The 21,018-nt window shown below is 32.8% G+C and overlaps 2 protein-coding genes across 3 annotated transcripts; both read left to right on the top strand.

The window, feature by feature from the left end:
• Positions 1 to 9,384: 9,384 nt before the first annotated feature.
• Positions 9,385 to 10,548, top strand: LOC132804992 (disease resistance protein SUMM2-like). The gene has a single exon (XM_060819592.1). The coding sequence runs from the start codon at positions 9,385 to 9,387 to the stop codon at positions 10,546 to 10,548; it is 1,164 nt and encodes a 387-aa protein (XP_060675575.1).
• A 1,104-nt stretch (positions 10,549 to 11,652) lies between these two features.
• On the top strand, positions 11,653 to 18,945 carry LOC107404910 (uncharacterized). Of its 2 annotated transcripts, none has more exons than XM_060819450.1 (9): positions 11,653 to 12,192; positions 13,411 to 13,848; positions 14,048 to 14,785; positions 14,925 to 15,374; positions 16,422 to 16,868; positions 17,005 to 17,659; positions 17,929 to 18,321; positions 18,587 to 18,685; positions 18,820 to 18,945. In XM_060819450.1, the coding sequence occupies exons 1-6, from the start codon at positions 11,917 to 11,919 to the stop codon at positions 17,248 to 17,250; spliced, it is 2,595 nt and encodes an 864-aa protein (XP_060675433.1). In that variant the 5' UTR covers positions 11,653 to 11,916; the 3' UTR covers positions 17,251 to 17,659; positions 17,929 to 18,321; positions 18,587 to 18,685; positions 18,820 to 18,945. The 2 variants fall into 2 exon arrangements, with proteins under 2 accessions (XP_060675433.1, XP_060675432.1); XM_060819449.1 differs by having other exon boundaries at positions 11,904 to 12,192; positions 17,926 to 18,321.
• The last annotated feature ends 2,073 nt before the right edge of the window (positions 18,946 to 21,018 follow it).

Genomic DNA, 21,018 nt, shown 5'->3' with positions numbered 1-21,018 from the left:
ATGATAGAACATGATGATCACTTAAATTTAAAATTGTAAGGTGTATTCCATTTTTCTATATTAAGTCTATTCAGAATATCTCACTTACAAAATATTGATGATCCATCTGGAAATTTCCCTTATAATTATCAAGAAGATTAAATATTAATATTGGAGTTAAAGATTATCTGCCTTGTGGTGTTGGAAAAGACATTTATTTCTCGAACTAATATCAATTAGTTTTATACATAGAAAAAATTTAGGGCTTTTTGGTTACGTTAAGATACTAGTTTTGAATGTCTTTTATCACATCTTCAATATTTTGTTTGTCATAATCGAAATTAATTAATTAATTACACTTGTGTTTTTACTAATTTTTCATCCTTAATAGTGTGTACTTGAGAAAAAAATGATAGTGTGAGAAAAACATGTTGTCGAAGTTTAAAAGCAATGGTCAAGGTCTGAATAAAGTGCTCTCATTTCGCTAGAATACAATATCCAACACAAGACACAATAATGTCAGGACCCGTCCAGAATTTCTCTCCGGAACCCTAGACAAGTTCTGATCCCAGGGAAATACCACCGAACCTTCCAATGGAAAATCCGGCAGCACCTCCCCTAAGGGTAGGACTAACCAAAAATTACCTGCGCTGAAAACGCACTTCTATAAACATCCCCTTATTCCTCCCACAATACTACAAATGGTTCCACAAGTTTCAGCACTTCAAAATAACACAACTCAGTGCATAAATAATAACTACACGTCCAATACAGTATACAGAGCATTATACAGATAAATGTGGAATTTATACAATGACAGATAAGAAGTAATACACGACGGAGAGGAAAAAAGGGAAGAAATACTTCTTGAACCTTCGGCAACGAACTGAGACGTTGGGCTCGCCCCGGACGATCAACGTCTCCAACCTGGACCTAGGGGAACGGAATTTAAGAGTGTGAGATGCTAATCATTTCAGTGAGTGACCCTATCTACTGTACACCTTTAATATTAATAATATACCAATTAAAAGGATTTAATTAATCAATACCGAACAATTAAATAAATAAATAAATAAACATTTGAAGTAGCAATTTCTCTCAAAACCCTCACTATTCGCTTCGTTGGAAATGTCCCCCTTTTAAAACATTTTCACAAAACCCGATATTCGTACTTCCCGAAAACCAAGGGATCAAACCATTTGATAAACAATAAATAATAAATACCCCAATATATAATTAAAATGTAATGAATTATAATAAATAATTTTTAAACACCTTTGGGGTTTGACACTTTATCTGAAAATTACACCTGACGCACCACACCATATACCAGTGATGCCCTCCGATACCCAGCGTCCCGAGCACCGACTGACGGGGAGATTAAAGAGAGAAACTTGCAAACGGCACTTCGGCGTCTCGACAGTACCGCTGCTGAAACCGTCATCCAGGCCAAAGGAGGGGCGGCTGTGGCCAATATCAAACTTGCCTGCCCAGTCCAATGGCAACCACGGGAGAAATAATACTTGCGCGCTACCACGTGTCCATACACCAGAACACCAATACTGTATGAGTGCGTCTAAAACAATTATTATTAACCAACCATACCGTTTTCCAAAATTACCGTGGGAAATATATCAAAATTTCACACTTACCATCCCACATATTTTTATTTAACAAACCGGTACGAAAACGTCGATAACAAATAAACCATAATTTTCTCGTAATACGAGGTTCAATAGATAAAATACCGTGGGCATAATTATAAAATTAAACCACAAATTTAACAAATAATTTTCTTAAAATATTCAAACCAATTATGCCCAAAAATAATACTTAAAACCACGTACGACTATTACCGAAATATACTTTGCTCATGCATAATAAATAAATTAAATCACCATAAAACCATAACTAAATTGTACCACATGAGCATAATTTAAATACCAATTAAACATAATTAATTGCCCAAAAATGATATAAAATCCAGACACAATCAATTACTGAAAATACTTGCTCATGTGTAATAAATACCATTTAATCACAATAAAATAATAATCGGGAATTTTCTAATGACCCCAAAATTTCATTTAGCACCAATGGGTAAATATATATATAAAATAATATTTTTCCCGATTATATTTAAAATACGCCACATGAGCACCAATTACAGATATCAATTTAATACCACATAAATACAATTAATTACCCCAAAAACATTTTCAAAGGTGGGTCACTCACCTACAGCACGCAATTAAACCATGATCCACCATGGGATCAATTCCATAACTCACCCGTGCTCCTAGAACAAAATCCACACACAATCAAATAAATTAATATTTTAATCGGGTAAATAATACCCGGTACCCGAGGGGTCAAACACAAACGTTAACCAAAATAGTTGAATAATATACCGAATCGAAGCTTGAGCGACGAGGATTACAAATCCGGTCTCCATCGACCCCAATTCCACCGGAGGTGGTCGGAATTTGGCCAGAAATCTTCGGTCGGTTTTGATCTCCTCGTATCTCGCAAACCGCTTCGAATTTTTGAGATTGGAGGCCATATTTGGACTCAGAGGGGTCAAAAATGGTGGAATAGAGGTATGGGTCGGGCTGGGTTGGTCGGAAACGGCAAGAATCGCCGGAAAATTTCAAGTCGCCGCCGCGGACTTCACCGACCCGATCTGACGCGTCCGGCAGCGACTGGCCGGGAAATTTGGTGGCTGAGGTCGCGAGGAGATGGGCTACACCGGTGGCCGGCTCGTGTGGCATTCCGGCGACTGAAATCCGGCCAAGAGGTCGATCAAACATGGAGAGGGAGAGAGTCAAAGGAGAGAAAGAGAGAGAGAGAAATTTCTGCGTTTTGTTTTGTCCCTGTCGGGCTCGGGGAAGAAGAAGGGAAGAAAAGGAAAAGAAAAGAGAAGGTGTTTTCCCACGTGGGGAAAAGAAAAGAAAAAGAAAAAGGAAAATAAAAAAATAATTAAATAAAAATATTATTATTTAAAATAATAATAATAAATAATTCGATATTACACATGGTTGACATGTGGCTTCTCAACATGGTGACACATGGTCACCTTCATTAAGTCACACGTGGCACATCGTTACGCGTTTAAAAATAATATTAAAATAATACGATGTTTGAAAAACTCTACAGGTCCATAACTTTCAAACCACATGTCCAAATCGGACGTGCCGCTAGTCTACGGACTCGTATCGACGAGCACTTCACAACCATGCATGAGTCAAAGCTCAACCTTGCATGAATAAAAAGTCAACTCCGGCACCCCTTGGACAGTTTGGACCTCAACTTGTTTTACTCATAACTTTCAAACCGTAGCTCCGTTTTCAACGTGCTACTAGTCTACGAACTCATGCCAACGTGTACTTCGTAACAGTACCTCAGTCAACCTAGAATTCCAACCGGATCAAAAAGTCAACTTTTGACCTCTTCGGTCAACGGTCAACAGTCAACCTCGGTCAACGTGCAAAAATTCCGACATGGTTCGGGACGGGGTGTTACAATAATTTCTTGTGTAGCCTTGTCATATGCTTGGTACTCTTTCACAGGGTTGTGCTAGGACAAATTCTTTGGAATTCCTGGTACTATTTTTTGATGCTTTGACCATGTTTATGCTTGGGAATTTTCTTGGTGAAATATATGAAGAGAGTTCACTTTGCAGATGTGAGAAGTTTTGATTCAACCAGGTACCGCTATCTGTTGCTTCTAATTATATATAGTGTTGCTCCTAATCATATACAGCTTTGGCTCAATTCCCAATTTTCACTTGGCTTGGCAACGTATAGAAGTCCACCCTATACTTAGGAACAATTATATGTTCATACAAATTTCTAAATATATAGGAACTTTGGCTCCCTATCTCCAAAAAAAAAAAAAAAAAAAAAAAAAAAAAAGGAACTTTGGCTCCCTGATTTACCAATTATTGACAAGTTTCTTCTGAATGTGTTTTTTTTTTTTTTTTTTTGGCCTTTTGTTTTTTCTTTTCTCTGTGGTCGTGAGTATTGTAATTGTAAGATTACGAAGAGTAACATGGTTAAGTGGGAATATTACCATTTACAATTATTTTTCGAGGTATCCTTTCTATAAATTTGTCAGGTTGCATGTTTAGAATTATTTTTTACAGCGAAATATATTCACCTCCCCTGTTTTTGCCAATATTACAGGAACCTACTCTGGCTCCAAAATATGTAATAAATAATTTTTTTTTAAAAAATGTACACCAATTTTACCTCTGTTTGTGAAACTTCTATTTGTTCTTTTAAGTTTTTTTTTTTTTTTTAAGTTCTTTTAAGTTTTAAAAATGTCTAAAATATTAATGTTCTGTTTTTTCAAAAAAATTAATTTTATTGCTTAAATGACCATTTGCATACATTTTAAAGGTATAAAATGAAGAAATTGTTTGTGTATAAAATATAATATATGTTGGCAACAGATCTGCATGAAAAGCATTTTAAATTGAAAAAGAGAGTGGATACTCAGTATTTTGGATTTTTTTTTTAAATTAGTATTTTGGAAAGTTAAAAAATTGAAAAATTGAATATTTTGCCATTTCTTACTGAACAAATGAGGAAATTTGGTTATTCTCGGGATTTTTATATATACATATATATAGTCTAGAAACAACCATATTTTTTTGTTCTTTTTTGGACAGAAGGCTAGATAAATTGATAAATCAGCAGAATAATAACCTGTTTTAACAATGTCATATTCATTCTAATTTAGTCATATTTCTTTTCTTTTTGAAATTTTTGGATAAATTGTGAGCAAGATTTGTCTTCACGGTAAGCATACTACCCAAAAAAGGGAAGAAAAAAAAAAAAAATACAGTTATGAGCAAGTAGTGTTTTTGGATCGATTTCTGTATGGAATCTCGAAACAAATCTTTTCATTCTTATTGCAAAAAATCAATGGTCAGTTCCGGTATTCTCTGTTTTCCTCTAAAAAAACAGTTTGACCAAGCTAGAAACTTGAAAACATTTTTTTATTGGGTGAGCTGTTCTAAGTAGCGAATCAAACCCTGGTGGCTTTCGCTATATTCAAGAATGTAGTTGATTTTTTTACTATTAAAAAGCAAAAAACTAGAAAAAAAATTATAAATTTTTTTTTTAAAGTTATGATTTCTTTTTATCTTTTTCCGCAATCCAAAGATATTGTAAGGTTCATGAAAGCTGTGGGGCATCTTTCAGGATACAGTTAATTAATGGTGCCTAACCACGTGGTAGGTCCGGCCAGGTATAAATATATGAAACCTTGTGTTTATTTCACCGGACTGCACAAGTAAGGACAGGATTATGTCCCAGTCTGATATTTAGTAACGCAATTTTGAATTAAAATCACTAAATTGTTTCTAGAATTAGAATAGCAGCCCACTAGGATACTGAAAAAAAAAAAAAAAAAAGGAACTAATTAGTACTTCTTATCGTACAATTTTCAATTAAAAAAAAAGATGGATAAAACTATTTGGAAACTTAAGGTTATATATGCAAACCAATTTGATATACAACTTTGATTAATTGAATGTAGTCACAAGAATTATATATCGACTTTTATGTCATCTCTCCGAGGCAGTTGAAGCAAAAGTATTATATTAAAGATAAAAGAAGAAAAAGCAGCATATCAATGGATTTAAGATTTTTAATACATTTAGCTTTTTTGTGATGGATTTTAGATTTGGGATTGCTTTTGTTTATGTTTTTTTTTTTTCCAAACTTTTCCTTCTCAAAAAAAAAAAAAATTGTTGAAAAGTTAGAAACTTTTCTAAGAACTTAAAATGCCTTTAGAAAATTGTCTAAATACTTAAAAACAACTTTTAAATTTAGCAAGAAGCTTCAAAAGCCAAATCAAATAGCAAACCAATATTCTGGGGGCCAAGATTTATACAAAATTTATATAAAATTAAATTATAAAGTGAAGAATAGGATTTAAAATAAACACATGTTACATTACTAAATTAAATATTTTTATTTTCTAAGCATCCTTTAGCACTTTATACTAATCTCTATATGTTTATTGGATATCTGAAGATTCAAAAAGAAAAAAAAAAATGCATATGCATTTAAAGATATATGATTAGATATATGAGTTATAAATTGATAAAACAAAAAAAAAAAAAAAAAAAACAAAAACAAAAACAAAAACAAAAACAAAACAAAAATTTACCTAGTCCCCTTGAAATTTCAGAACCAATTCCAAAAAGAGCTTTTTTTTAAGCTTTTTTTCCCAAAAAAAAAAAAAAAAAAAAGAAGCTCTTTTAAGTTTTTAAAAACGTCTAAAATATTAATTTTTTTTAACAAAATTAATTTTGTTGCTTAAATGACCATTGCATACATTTTTAAGGTATAAAATGAAGAAATTGTTTGTGTTGGAAATATAATATATGTTGGCAACAGATCTGCATGAAAAGCACTTTAAATTGAAAAAGAGAGTGGATACTCAGTATTTTGGATTTTTTTTTTTTCAAATTAGAATTTTGGAAAGTTAAAAAATTGAAAAATTGAATATTTTGTTATTTCTTACTGAAAAAATGAGGATATTTGGTTACTCTTGGGATTCATATATATCTATATGTTGTTGATTTTCTTACTATTGAAAAGCAAAAAACTAAAAAAAAAAAATTATAAAAAAAATTAAAAGTTGCTTTTGCTTCATGATGGAAAAGGAACAATAGAGCCATCAATTTGCAGTAAGAAATTCTAAGGTTCCATGAGATATGTAAAAGCAACTTTAGGATATAGTACTAATTAATGTGTATCGACAATTGGTAGGTTTGGCCTGGTATAGAGGTTCCTCTTCCAAATATATGAAATTATTTGGAAAATTATATGTTCACACCTATTTAATATAAAAGTTTGATATATTGATAGAATCGTAGTCACAAGAATTATATATATAATAAATTAATGCGTTATAATTGGAGCAAAAGTACTGGTAACAAGTAAGTTTTAAAAAATTAAGTAGTGATCTGTAGTCAGCTGAGAAAGGGATATAATCCTTGATTATCGTGAGATCCTACCAAAAGAAAATTAGACAAGCAAGCTGTCAACCACGAACCCTACTGTTTTAAATAATATATAATAGGGACACTCTTATCGGTACTCTATCTAGCTCTCCTTTGCCTTTTGACATTGAAAACGCAGCAAGGTATGCCATAGATAAAAGTCATCATGAGAAAATCACACTACGTTTTGGTAAGAGCTTGAACTTCCTTTATATATTCACGAAATTAAAGTAATTCGATTTTTAAGTACAGATGATGAACATCCCAAAAAAAAAAAAGTAAAGATGATGATGATGATCTGCTAATAATTGATGATAATCAACTTAATGTTTTATTAGTTTATTTGATCGTTACAACAAATTTTATTATAAAAAGGAGGGGATATACTTTGAATCTACGATCTCATGAATATTGAAGCATACTAATTGAGCCAATATAACTTAACAACTTAATTTTTGGTTGAAAATTTGAGTTTTATTCTCTCCCTAATAATTTTAATTATTACTAGTAAAGATGACGCCAACCAGCGTTAAATAATACTTAATTCTATTAATTAATCATGTTATTTTTTAAATAAATATTCTTTACTGAAAAAGAAAAATAAGGGACAAAGTTAGCATTCTAAAAACGTATACAATATTATGTTTTTGTATTTTTTTATTTTTGTTCAAAATTTAATTGGGAGTTATGTAATAATTATTAATATTTAATTCTATTAATTAATCATGTAGTTTTTAGATAAATGTTCTTTACTGAAAAACAAAAATAAGGGACAAAGTAAGCATTCTAAAAACATGTACAATATTGTGTTTTTGTATTTTTTATTTTGGTTAAAAGTTAATAGGGAGTTATGTAATAATTATTTATAATAAATTGCCCAACTTCAATTTAAAGATATACATATATATATACGTGTGTGTGTGTGTGTGTGTGTGTGTATTTGATTATTGAGTGATTTGAAACACAATGATCTAACTCCGGCTGGCAAGTTGGAAAAAATGTTGAATTATCTTTTCTACTAAAAGCTTAAGCCATTAAAAAATATATTGTCGTATATTTTATATCACCTTAACACTATTCTCTCTTTCATATGTAGGTCACCTTAACACTTTCCTTTCAGATGTATTTCTAGTTTTTTTAGGCTCATTTTGAACCTAAGATTTCAAAATATTTAGTTTTAGTAACATGTTGAATTATATTTATCCTAACAACTTAAGCAATTAGAAGATGAGTCAATATTATACATATTATATTATCAACACACCTGTATGTACCATTGTGTCAATAATCTGAATATATATATATATATAAATATATATCTTATTTGATTTAGCGAAAAAGAAAAAAATATCTTATTTGATAGTTTAGAGGTTTTGATTTTTCAGTTTTGCTATTGAATTAATTATTATATCCCTCAACCTGAAACCTTCCCCACTCAAGATTCCATTTGTGCTGGTCATCTTTGACATTTGCTATTAATGCAGAATTGATCTGCTTATGCCTTTAGAAATTGAAACAAACACAGCAAACTATATTAAGGTATGCTTTTCATGGTTTTTTTTTTTTTTTTGGATAATTTTTGTCAGATTATTTTGTATATACATATATATACATGCATTCAACATTTCATTTATTATCCTTTTCCCATGATGGAATTCATTAGTCTAGTACTATATCCTCTCAATATCTGATTTCTGATACACATTATCTCGTTGTTTTACTGAAGAGAATTATGCATTTTTTGGTTTCCTAATTGTGTATCTTCTTTTGTTCTCATTTCTGCAGTGGTTGTAAAGGAAACACCGTTGGATCTCTTGGTTTTGCTTTTGTGCTGTTTGATTTCACTTCTCCTTGTCACCATCTTTGAGCTTTTAAGCGTCTCTCTTATTTGCTTCACCATCTAAAAAATTAAAATTAAAAAAGAAAAAAAAAAGATTGTATTTTCCTTTTTTGTTTGGCATCAAAAGGAAGAGCTCTCACTCTGCTCTCACTCTGTTTCCTTGTATTTTTCTATTTGTCTGTTCTTTCTGCAGTGGATTTCTTGGCTTGCCTTTTTGTCATTTGATTCGATTTTTTTTTTCGTTTTTAATTATTTTGGATTCTACTCAGATTGATTTTTTTTTCCTTTTATATTGAAAATCCAAAAAAAAAAATAAATAAATAAAAATAAAAAATAAAAAGATTCGGATTACTTTGCTTGTGAAGCTCCCAATCAATATATATCACAGAAGATTGTACTGCTAGGTACGTGCCTTACTTCTCGTCCTTGTTATTATTATTATCTAGTATCTCCTTATTATTATTATTATTATTATAATATCATTACACTTTTGGCTAGAAATCTTAATAATAATCGCGTATTTTGTTGAATCATGTTTAAGGCAAATATGAGCTGTATTGCTGAGATCGGTATCGCTGCAATTGCTGAAAAAATTGCTGATTGCACGGTTGGAGCGATTGGTCGTCAGTTGGGTTATATCTTCCAATACAAAAGCAACATAAGCAACCTGAAAACAGAAACTCACAATTTGGGTCTTGAAGAAGAGAAGATGAAGGAGTTGGTGGATGCTGCCATAAGAAAAGGTCATGCAATTTTTGAAATTACCAAGAACTGGCAAAAGGATGCAGAAGAGATAAGTAAACAAGCCAAAGAGATTTTAGAAGATGAAAACCGTGCAAATACAGGGTGCTGTACTTTCAAAGGGTTGTTGCTTCTGAATTTGGTGCCACGGTATCGACTAAGTAAGAAAGCCAAGAAGATGTGCGTGTCTGTTGTTAAAATCAAAGGCAAGGTCAACTGTGAAAAGATTTCTTACCGTCCGCATCTCCAAAATGATTTTACAAACAAAGATTACATAAACTTCGACTCAAGAAATGAAACTGTGGATGAAATATTGGAGGCGTTGGGAGATGGCAACACTAGAATGATTGGGGTGCATGGCATGCCAGGTGCAGGCAAAACCACGCTTGTTAAAGAAGTTTCAACAAGGGCCTTGGAGATGAAATTGTTCACTGAAGCGGTTCTGGTTCCTGTTTCAAATACTCCAGATGTCAAAAACATTCAAAAAGCAATTGCAGAAAGGCTAGATCTACAACTTGATAAGGAAACCATACCTGAAAGAGCACTTCTGCTGCGAAATAGATTGCCGCAGGAAAAGATGTTGTTGATAATTCTAGATGATGTTTGGAAAGAACTCAACCTTAAAGATGTTGGAATAGTTTTTGACGGTGATCAGATAGGATGTAAGATATTGTTTACGTCAAGATTCGAACGAGTGTTGCTAACTGATATGGGTGTTGATAAGATTTTCAAAGTTGGACTTCTAGAGGAGGCTGAAGCATTGAACTGGTTCAGGGCTTTAGTGGCTCAAACGGTTGAAAAGTTCTCAGAATGTGAAGATCTGGTAAATGATATTGTTGAAGAATGTGCACGTCTTCCAATTACCATCGAAACAATTGCATGTGCATTGAAAGATCAAAGACGGTATTTTTGGCAGGATGTCTTGAACCAACTCAAGAACTCAAACCTATCAGATATCAATAGTGAATGAAAAAGTGTTCAAGAGTATCGAATTATGTTATAATTTTGTACACAAGAACGAAGCAAAGTTACTACTTTTGCTTTGTAGTTTGTTTGGAGAAGATGAAAGCATACCTATAGAGGCTTTGATGAGATATGTTATGGGCTGGGGGATACTCAAAAAGACACGTGAATTGCAAGACGCTAGAGTTAAAGTCCACAGTTTGATCGATGAACTAAAAGATCGTGCACTGTTGTTGGATGGTGAATATCACCATTCAGTTAAAATGCACGATATCATTCGTGACGTTGCCATATCAATTGCAAGAAAAAGTCATATCTATTGTTTTACAGATGATTCTGAGGTAAGATGCCTTGAAACTGAAGTTCTTGAAAAATCAAAGGCGATCGTATCTGTTGATAGTTCTGTGGCCGAGCTACTTCGTGAAGGGTTGGAATATAAACAGCTTGAGTTAATTCTGCAAAGCGAAGCTTCCCAAATCCCAGATAAATTTTTTGAAATCACAAAAAATCTTAGAGTTCTATGTCTGTTTTCTGATGAACGTTTAGAAAAATTGCCTTCGTCTTTATGTTCTCTGGGAAATCTCCGTACATTGATTTTCCGTTGCCAGAATGTGGAAGGCATATCTTTGATTGGAGAGATCAAAAACTTGGAAATTCTTGATCTTTCAGGGTGTGGTATCAAGGAATTACCAAGAGAAGTCGGAAAACTTCCTTTTTTACGCATGTTAGATTTGAGTGGATGCGATCAACTTGTAATCATTCAACCCGAAATCATATCAAATTTGAAATCATTAGAAGAGTTGTACATGGTGAAAAGCTTTAAGGATTGGGATGGTCAAGGAGTCAACGGGGACCAAAGAAATGCCAGTCTTGATGAGCTAAAACTTTTGAAACGGCTGACCACTTTACATTTAGAAATAGTTGACATCAAGGTGCTGCCGAAAGACTTATTCAGATCCATAGAATTGAAACAATATCAGATTTCTATATGTCGACTGACTGACTCGCCCATTGATTATTCTTCAAGATGTTTGGAACTCTGGCTTGATGAAAACAAACTATTAGATGACTATGGTCTTGAAAGGTTGTTGGTGAGCACTCAAAGGTTGTCTTTAGATGGATTGCAAGTGCGCATAATGTTGTCTATGAATTAGACAAAGATGGTTTTCAAGATCTAAAGCACTTTCAATTGAAAAACAATCGGACAATCCAGTTCTTGGTTAAGTCGACGGAGCAAATTCATCCTTGTAGCGTGTTTGGCAGCTTGGAAACATTGCAGCTTGACAATTTGGAAAATCTGGAGAAGATATGTGATAAGGAACTCACAAAAGAATCATTTAAAAGATTGAGAATTATAAAGGTAAACCGTTGTAACATGCTGAAGAATCTTCTGCCATTCTCCATGAGTAAGCTCGAGGAAATCGAAATAAGTGATTGCGGCATGATGGAGGAGATAGTTTCTGACCATGAAGAAGAAGAAGACATGAGAAAGGAAGTTATTGGCGACTTTCCTCAATTACGCTCCTTGAAGTTGAAAAATGTTCCAAGGCTTAAAAGTTTCTGCTCTAAATTGAAGAAAATTCAAAGGTCTGAAAAGGGGAAGCAACCAATGGATGTAGATAATTCTGTAAAGACTCTGCTCAGTGGGAAGGTACGTATTGTGTTTTAACTTCGTGAATATTTATCAGTTTTAGTGTTCAAGTAATTATTACTTCAGCATTCATTTGCACACATCGTGGCCATCCAGCCACATATAAAACCATATCTTTTAAAATAATAAATTGACTTTCTGCATATATAGTGATTGAAAGTCAGACATGAATGGTTTATGGGGTTAATTAAAAGTTTCTTCAATGTGATGTGACATCGGAATATTGACATTTTTACTTCCTATTTTGATTCCGTATTCTCTTTGTGAAGAAAGATAGAAGTTGGATATATGACATGTGGGGGGAAAAAAAATGAAACAAGTTCGAGAAACAAGTTCGAGTAATTAATTTAAAAAAAAAATAAAAGTAGTAGTAAAGCCTGTTTGAAATCAAATATTTAAGAAATGAATGTAATGGAACGGGCAGGGTAAAGATGTTTTGAATGCAAATTGAATATTTTTGTTGTCTTGTCAGTCATGCATGCCGAGGTATCCTTTTATACGAGAGTTAAAAGACAAATGTTTACAATGTGATAAGGAAAGAAAAGTAAATGAGGAAATAAATAATTTCTAATATTGAAAGTTGACCGAATGTTGGCTATTTAGGTCTCATAGGTCTGATATGATGTTGGCTTTCTTAAATGAGGAAATAAATAATTTCTAATTTATGATGCTGTCCTTTTTTGACTTGATCATTGATATTCTTTTGGCTGGACCACTAATGCTTTCCTTGTATGCTTGATCACGTTCTTTGTCTGTAACAATTACTTTGACTGGACCACTGATGCTTTTCTTGTGTTCTTGATCACGTTCTTTATATGCAATAGTTGCCTTGTTTGCTGAAATATTTGAAATAGTTTCCTTATTACCGGGGACATTGCATAACAATTGTTATTTTTATTTTTTAGTTTTCACAATTTGTTAAGGAAATATAAATGAAATGATGATTTATTTCTCTCATTAGCTTAAATTTTTTGTAAGAGTGATGAAATCATAAATTATCTCAACTATTAATGAAAATAATATCTAACACAGATATATAAAATTTAAATTCAATTGTGGATTTTAGATTTTTAATCTATCATTTTTCATACACGGTTGGATTAGGGCATTTCAATGGTCATATATGATTAATCAACATCATTGGCGAGAAGATCAATGTATGGAACACCCTTAATATGGATCAACTGTTCGATTGACAATAATTAATTGTGTGTGCAGTTGGTTTTTCTCCCCGTTTTGGATGAATTGGAAGTGTCCAAATGCCATGATTTAACAAGAATATGGGATGATCAGATTCTACCAAGCTCTGCTTCTTTTCACAACTTAACAAAATTGCTCATAGAACTCTGCAATTCTTTGGAATATCTATTTTCATCTGCTATGGCAACGAGTTTTGTACAACTCAAATCCCTTGAGATACGTTTTTGTCAGGGCATGAAAGAAATAGTGAGAAATAGTGAAAACATCGTAAAGATGTCATTTCCTAAGCTAAAGTTTCTGGACATTTTTTATCTTGAAAGCCTCACAACATTCTCCTCTGAAATTGACATTGACTTTCCAGTTTTAACTAAACTCTGCATAGCGTACTGCCCGGAATTTTCGACTTTCATTTCCAAGTCTGAAGATGAAAAGCTGCCATCTCTCTTCAACGAAAAGGTAGTTAAGGTTTAATTTCTGTATATTAATTTTTATGTTTCTCCTTTTTTCTGTCTATGATATTATCTGTGGTATGACCTTCGTTTCTTTTTTTTATTCTTTTGGAGGATATAATAATAAAAAATTTAAAAAAAAAAGGAAAAAAAAAAAAAAGAAAACCAATTTTCTTAATTATAATTCCTCAACATTGGCACTGCAGGTTGCATTCCCCAGCTTAAAGAATTTGGAAATTGCAGACATGAATAAGTTGAAGATGATAGCCAATAACGCAGATGTATTTCATAAATTGGAGGAGTTAACAATTTTTCGATGTGACAATGTAATGAAGATATTCGGATCCCGTACGCAAAGAGCACTCGCCAGTCTAAGATGGTTGGAGATAGACAAGTGTGCAAAGGTAGAAGAGGTATTTGAAATCCAAGCATCAAGTTTTGAAGAAATTACGCACGACAGAATATCAGCACAGTTGATTCATTTGAGTCTCTCTGATTTACCAAACTTGAGGTATGTGTGGGGTAAAGATCCTCAAGGAAACATTACCTTCACACACCTTGAGCAAGTTCAAGTTTGGTCCTGTCCAAGTCTGAAATCAATCTTTCCATTTTCCATTGCCAAAGGTCTTTACAAACTTCGAGAACTAAATCTTACTTCTTGTGGGATACAACAAATTGTTGAAGCTGTGGGAACTACTGTATCAGTACCGCCTGAGTTTGTATTCCCTCGATTGGAAGAAATGAAATTGTACCATTTGGAAAATCTCGTGTGTATCTATCCAGGATTGCATACCTCAAGTTGGCCTTCATTAACAACTCTAGTTGTGGAGAAATGTGTGCAAGTGAAGGTTTTGGCTTTGGAATTCTCCTGCTTCCAAGATAAGCATGTGCATCATGATCATGATAATAGTCAAATCCCACAAGTACCGTTATTTTTCACCAAGGTAATCTATCTCTGATAATTTTTTTTCCCCTCCTCTTATATATAATAATTTAATTCGTAGCATTCTGATCTGATTTTCTAGTCCTGGTAACTGGAAAATAATAATAATAATAACTTACTCCAATTATGTATCCATGCAGATTGATTCTTTTCCCAACTTAGAGAAGTTGGAACTGTTGGAATGCAATTTGGAGAAGATATGGGATGGCGAGCTTCTACCGAAGTCTCGTTCTTTCAGTAAGTTAACAAGTTTGCATGTGAGTGGGTGTGGGTTTTTGAAGAATCTATTTTCATCAGCTGTAGCTGAGAATTTCAAACAACTTCAATCTCTCGAGATAACAGATTGTAAGTTGATTGAAGAAATAATGAGTAAGAATGGAAAGGTGGATAAGGTGGAATTCACTGGACTAAAACTTCTCAACTTCCAAAATCTTCCAAACCTCGTGTCATTCTCGACTGAAATTTTCACTGAGTTTCCAGTGTTAACTGAAGTTTTTATTGATAATGAAGATTGCTCTGAGTTTAGGTCTTTTGTTTCCAAATTGGAAGAGAAGGATTGCACCACGATGACATCTCTGTTCCATGACAAGGTAATTAGCTATATACTAAAGTGTTTTTCTTTCCTTTTTCCGCTCGCTTCTGCACATTTTTATTCCTGTATTTTTGCGTCAATTATGTCTTTTTTTTTTTTTTTTGGCGCATTACTTTTGTGGGTGAAAAAACAAGAATAAAATAATAAAAATAGGCAAGGATTTTGATTCATATAAATATATAAATAATTTTGGTATAAAACACTATATAAAGCACATGCACTTAAACCATGGAATATGTACTATAGATTACATGTAATTTAATGCAAACGTGTTTTATACACGCCTTCTATTGCAGAACCATATATATGTTATATTATATGTATTTATATTGTAGGAGTGAATTTTTTTTCTTTTATGTTTTATTTTTTATGTTTTAGTTTATAATAAAAAATTATCTGAATCATCAATGAAGATGAATTATAATTAATTTCAGGTAGTATTCCCTAGCTTACATACCGTAACAATTACAGGAATGGTTGATTAATATGGCAATACAAACTCAGTACTGCAGATTTCTTTTTCCAAATTGGAGTATGTAAAAGTAGAAAATTGAAATAATCTAGTTAAGATATTTCTATCTAGTATATCCATTCCTCATCCCTAGTAATTATTTCCTCTATCCCGCAATATGTTATGCATAACTGTTGAAGTTTGAGAAGATTTTTTGCAATAGAAGGTGGAAACTGATTTTTCGGACTTTGGCATTGATAAGCATAGACACTTTGGATACCTTGGAATGTAAAAGTTCCCCGGGGATCCCTTGCACTCCAAATTTGCTTCACTTTTGGTAAAACTGCACTGACCTTAACTCCTTCAACCGTGTGGGTGTTATCTCAGATGTTTCTTGACGATCATTTGGTATTTTCAAATCAAATACCTCTTCCATCATCTCACTATTAGATATGTCCAACTTGCCATGAAAATTATTATAAAGCCGTGAAAAATTAGTAGGTTAACCAATTTGAGAGAAACTGTTTGGGCTTTTTATTCTAAAATGAAGTAAAGCGAAACCTTGACTTCATATGAAATTGTACTTGTGTGCAGTTTGCTTCTTTCCCAAAATTGAAGGAATTGAAATCGTATGGATGCGTCTTCACCAAGATATGGGATGACCAGTTTCAACTAAGCTCCACTTCTTTCCGTAACCTGACAAAACTGATTGTACGAAGCTGCAATTTTATGAAAAATCTATTTTCATCTGCTGTGGCTGGGAGTTTGGAACAGCTCTGTTTCCTTGATGTAAGTGGTTGTAGAATGATGGAAGAAATTATGACAAGGAATGAAAGTATGGATAAAATGTCATTCCCTAAACTAGATTTGCTGATACTGAGCAATCTTCCAAACCTTGTGTCATTCTCCTCTGGAATTTTCATTGAGTTTTCAGTGTTAGATCGACTTTACATCAGTTGCTGCCCTGCATTTGAGACTTTCATTTCCAACGGAGAACAGAACTTGTACACTGGTACCATGCCATCTCTCTTCAACGAAAAGGTGACATTTTTCTTCTTTCTCTCTTAATCTTTTAGCTTGTAATTTATTTTAGATATATATATATATATATATATATATATATATATATATATTTTTTTTTTCCTGATCCTAAGTGGTGATCACAATTACACCGCAGGTAGCATTCCCCAGCTTGAATGAAGTAGTGATTGCAAGGATGGATAAATTGAGGATGATATGGCAATATGATGATGAATTCAGTACCGCAAGTTCCTTTTGCAAACTGAAATATGTAATGGTAAGAAATTGCGATAATACGATGAAGATAATTCCATCTAGTATGCAGAGAAGATTCCATCTAGTATGCAGAGAAGACTCGTTTGAGCTTATTCGGGCTAGCAAAACTCAAGTTTGTGTGGAGTAAAGATCCTCAAGCTACTCTCACCTTCCCAAATCTAAAGAAAGTTGAAGCTTCCAAATGTCCAAGTCTGGAATCAATCTTTCCACCTTCCATTGCCAAAGGTCTTTTCCAACTTCAAGGACTGTATATTCGTTCTTGCGGGATAGAAGAAATTGTTGCCACGGAAGAAGGATTAGAGAAAGCACCTCCTGAGTTTGTATTCCCACAATTAGTGGAAATGCAACTCGAATATTTGCCCAATCTTGTGTGTTTCTATCCAGGTTTACATACCTCAAGTTGGCCACTATTAGAAAGTTTACGTATGATTCACTGTATGAAGGTGAAGCTTTTTCCATCCGGGTTCATCCAAGAAACGGATGTTTCAGGCTGTTGTGAAACGTTTCCAATTCGACAACCCTCATTTTTCACCAAGGTTAGATTATGATCTTAACTTTCTTGATTCTTCCTATGTTTCTGTTCATTTCCCACTTCAAAAGAAACTACTGCTCTTTGTTTTTTTTTTTTTTTTTTTTTTTTTTTTTTTTTTTTAATGCCCTACGAAATCTTTCTGCACATAAACATGGCTTTCATTTCCTGAACTCTTAACTTTTATATACAATTGAACAAGCATATGTTTAACTTACTTGACATTACTATGCAGTTTTATTTAACTTGCAATTGTTCAAATTTCATTTCCAGAAGATATGGGATGACCCACTTGTACTTGGCTCTACTTGTTTCCGTCACTTAACAATACTGGAAGTTGATGGCTGTGAGTTTTTGACAAGTTTATTTCCATCTGCTGCTATGGCAGCACGTTTAGAACATCTCTATTCCATTAAGATAAGCGAATGTAAGAAGATGGAAGAAGTAATAATAAGCAGGATTCAAAATATGGAAAAGCTTTCATTCTCTAAACTAAGGCATCTGCATCTAAGAAATCTTCCTAGCCTTGTGAGATTCTCCTCTGAAATTTTCATTGAGTTTCCAGTGCTGAATGAACTTTCCATTCAAGATTGCCCTCAATTTGGGACTTTCGTTTCCAAGTCAGAACAGAATTCCTGCACTGCCATTCCGTCCCTCTTCAACCAAAAGGTAAGATTTTTAAAGACCCTAATTTATACGCACGTGGTTGGTTGTATGATGTTCAACAACAAAAAATTCTGTTAAATATCTCAGTACATATATAAAACCTGCCCATTCAGAGCTCCCTTAATTATTTTCAAATATTAGTCTTTGAGTTGATATTTTTGGAAGGAGAATTTATATAACATTGTATAAGATAAGACTAACAGAGACGTCAAGAGGAATTTTTCACTTTGTGAGATTCTCATCTGCAAATTTCATTGAATTTCCTTAGTTAACAGAACTTTCGATCGAGGGTTGTTCAAAATTTGTCACATCCATTTCCATATCAGAGGATAACTTGTGCACCACTGTGTCATCTTTCTTCAACAAGGTGAGATTTTTAATGTTTTTCTACTTTTAAGCCACACATTTGATTAATTTGATTAATTGAACAAAAATTGATTTGATTAATCAAACAAACGATGATGTGATTAATTTGACATTTATTAATGTGTCTGCATGTAGTTTGTTTCTTTCCCAGTATTGGAGAACTTGAAATTGTCAGGATGTCATTTCACCAAGATATGGGATGACCAGCTTCTACCAAGCTCCTTTCCCTCCATAACTTAAAGATATTGACCTTAGACAAGTGCAACTTTTTCTACTATTGCATCGAGTCTTGAAGGACTTCATGGACTTACCATAAGAGATTGTAAGATGGAAGAAATAATAAGCAATAATGAAATGATGAAAAAGGTTTCCTTCCCTGATCTGGAATATTTGGAACTAGAAAATCTGCCAAACCTCGCATCATTCTCCTCTGCAATTTTCTTAGAATTTCCAGTGCTGAAGAGACTTTCCATTAATGATTGCCCTGAACTCAAGGGTTTCATTTCCATGCTAGAAGAGAAATTTAGCATCCCCATGCCACCTCTCTTCAATGAAAAGGTGAGATGTTTTATGCATTTCTTTTTCGTGTTTAGGTTAATAAATCGTTTTTCGATATATTTACCACTTTGTCACTATCGTTGGCGTGAAGGAATTTCATTTGGAAGAAGGTATCAAACACAACATAACACAAAATAAGTACTTAGATTAGTACAGTCTGAGATACAATTACTTAACTAATATGCAGTTCTAGTTGTGGTGTTTTTTCTTTTCTTTTTTTTAATTCAGGTTTTCAAATAATTTTTTTCCTTTTTTTCTTTTGTTTTTATTTGTGGTTTTTTTATAGGGCTACTGTGCATGAAGTGGATTTTGAAGTGGACAAGATGATAATCAAGACAAAAAAAATTTCAAAAGATTCTAGTTAAATAGAGAAATAAATCATCCTGTAAAAGATTCTATATATTCAAAGATTACAGGATAAGGTTTCCAAATGTTTCTCTACGAAAAAACACTTCTTTGGTTTATATCTCCCAATTTGAAAAATTGCGAATTTGGAACACTAAATTAATTTTGTTACTTGTAATCGACTGGTGGCAGGACAAACATTTTCTAAACACATTTTCTAAACGTTATTATTCTTCATCATTACTATTTAATCATTCTGAACTTTACTGCTTTAAATTAAATGTTCATGTATAGTAGCAAACTTATTGTTCTTTATCTGTCATGTTTTCCTCTACAACAACAAAATACCAACCTCTGCCTCACTATGTAAACTCAAAAAGTTAAAACCTCTGTGTTTGAAATCAAGGCTTATGTATATGATATTGGGCCATAGTTTTTAGTGAGAAGAGAAGGAGATAAAACAAAACATCCATATGATATTTTTCTTGATTATTTTCTTTTAAATTAATAACAAATACAAAAACAATATCTTCAAAGTTCAAACTAATCCGCCAATAGTTCTTTATAAGAGTTTGGAGGTTATGCTCTAGCATTTTCTTTTATGTGTAGGTTAATTAACCATGAATATGGCTCCGAAGATTGTGAATGGATGAAGTTATATTGTTGAACATTCCCAAGTGAGACAGCACAATTGCCAATATTCATGATGTTTATGAAAATATCATACATTTAAGGAAAAGGTTAATTGATAACTAAGTAATAGTATGTAAGTTAGTTTACTCTTCCATGGATCTTATATATGAACACAACTCATGACTGATAGGTTCAAGAAAAGGGATTTTGCTCTTAGGCCCTATTTAGAATGGCTTTTGCCTATGCTTCTTCAAAGCTTCTACTTCTCTAGAAAAACTTGTTAAGAAACTACTGATTTTGGTTAGAAATTCTTATAAAAAAAACTAAAGCATTTTCAGAAAACAGCCTAAATATTTTCAAAAGTAATTTTTGAACCTTAAAGATGAGAAGTTTCAAAAATGGTATCAAATAGGATTTTAATCTCACTAAATAAATATATGAGTGTGAACATGGAACCCTCAAACCATTCAAATTATATAGTAAATACAAAACATTTTTAAATGCAAGGAATGCAAATTGAAATAGAAAATTAGCCCCAAAGGAAGGCGAATTTTGTACGCCAAAAATAAATTTAGAAAAAAAAAAAAAAAAAAAAGAGAGAAGGAAAATTTGAACAAACCTAGCAAAAACCATGGAATATATGGAAATTGGTTGGAAAATGGCTCACTTTGTTCTGTTGGCTCCGAAGGCACGGCGTTTGGAAAAAGTTATAGGGAGCAAGGAAAGCTCAAAAAATAAACTGGCAACGTTAAACAGTTAAAGAGTGTAGTGATGTCTTTTCATTTTAAAAAGAAAATA

Source organism: Ziziphus jujuba, chromosome 8 (genome assembly GCF_031755915.1).
Source record: "Ziziphus jujuba cultivar Dongzao chromosome 8, ASM3175591v1".
In the NCBI taxonomy this organism is placed as follows: Eukaryota; Viridiplantae; Streptophyta; class Magnoliopsida; order Rosales; family Rhamnaceae; genus Ziziphus; species Ziziphus jujuba.
Note: the sequence above shows the minus strand (reverse complement) of the source record. Positions and strands in the feature narration are given on the sequence as shown.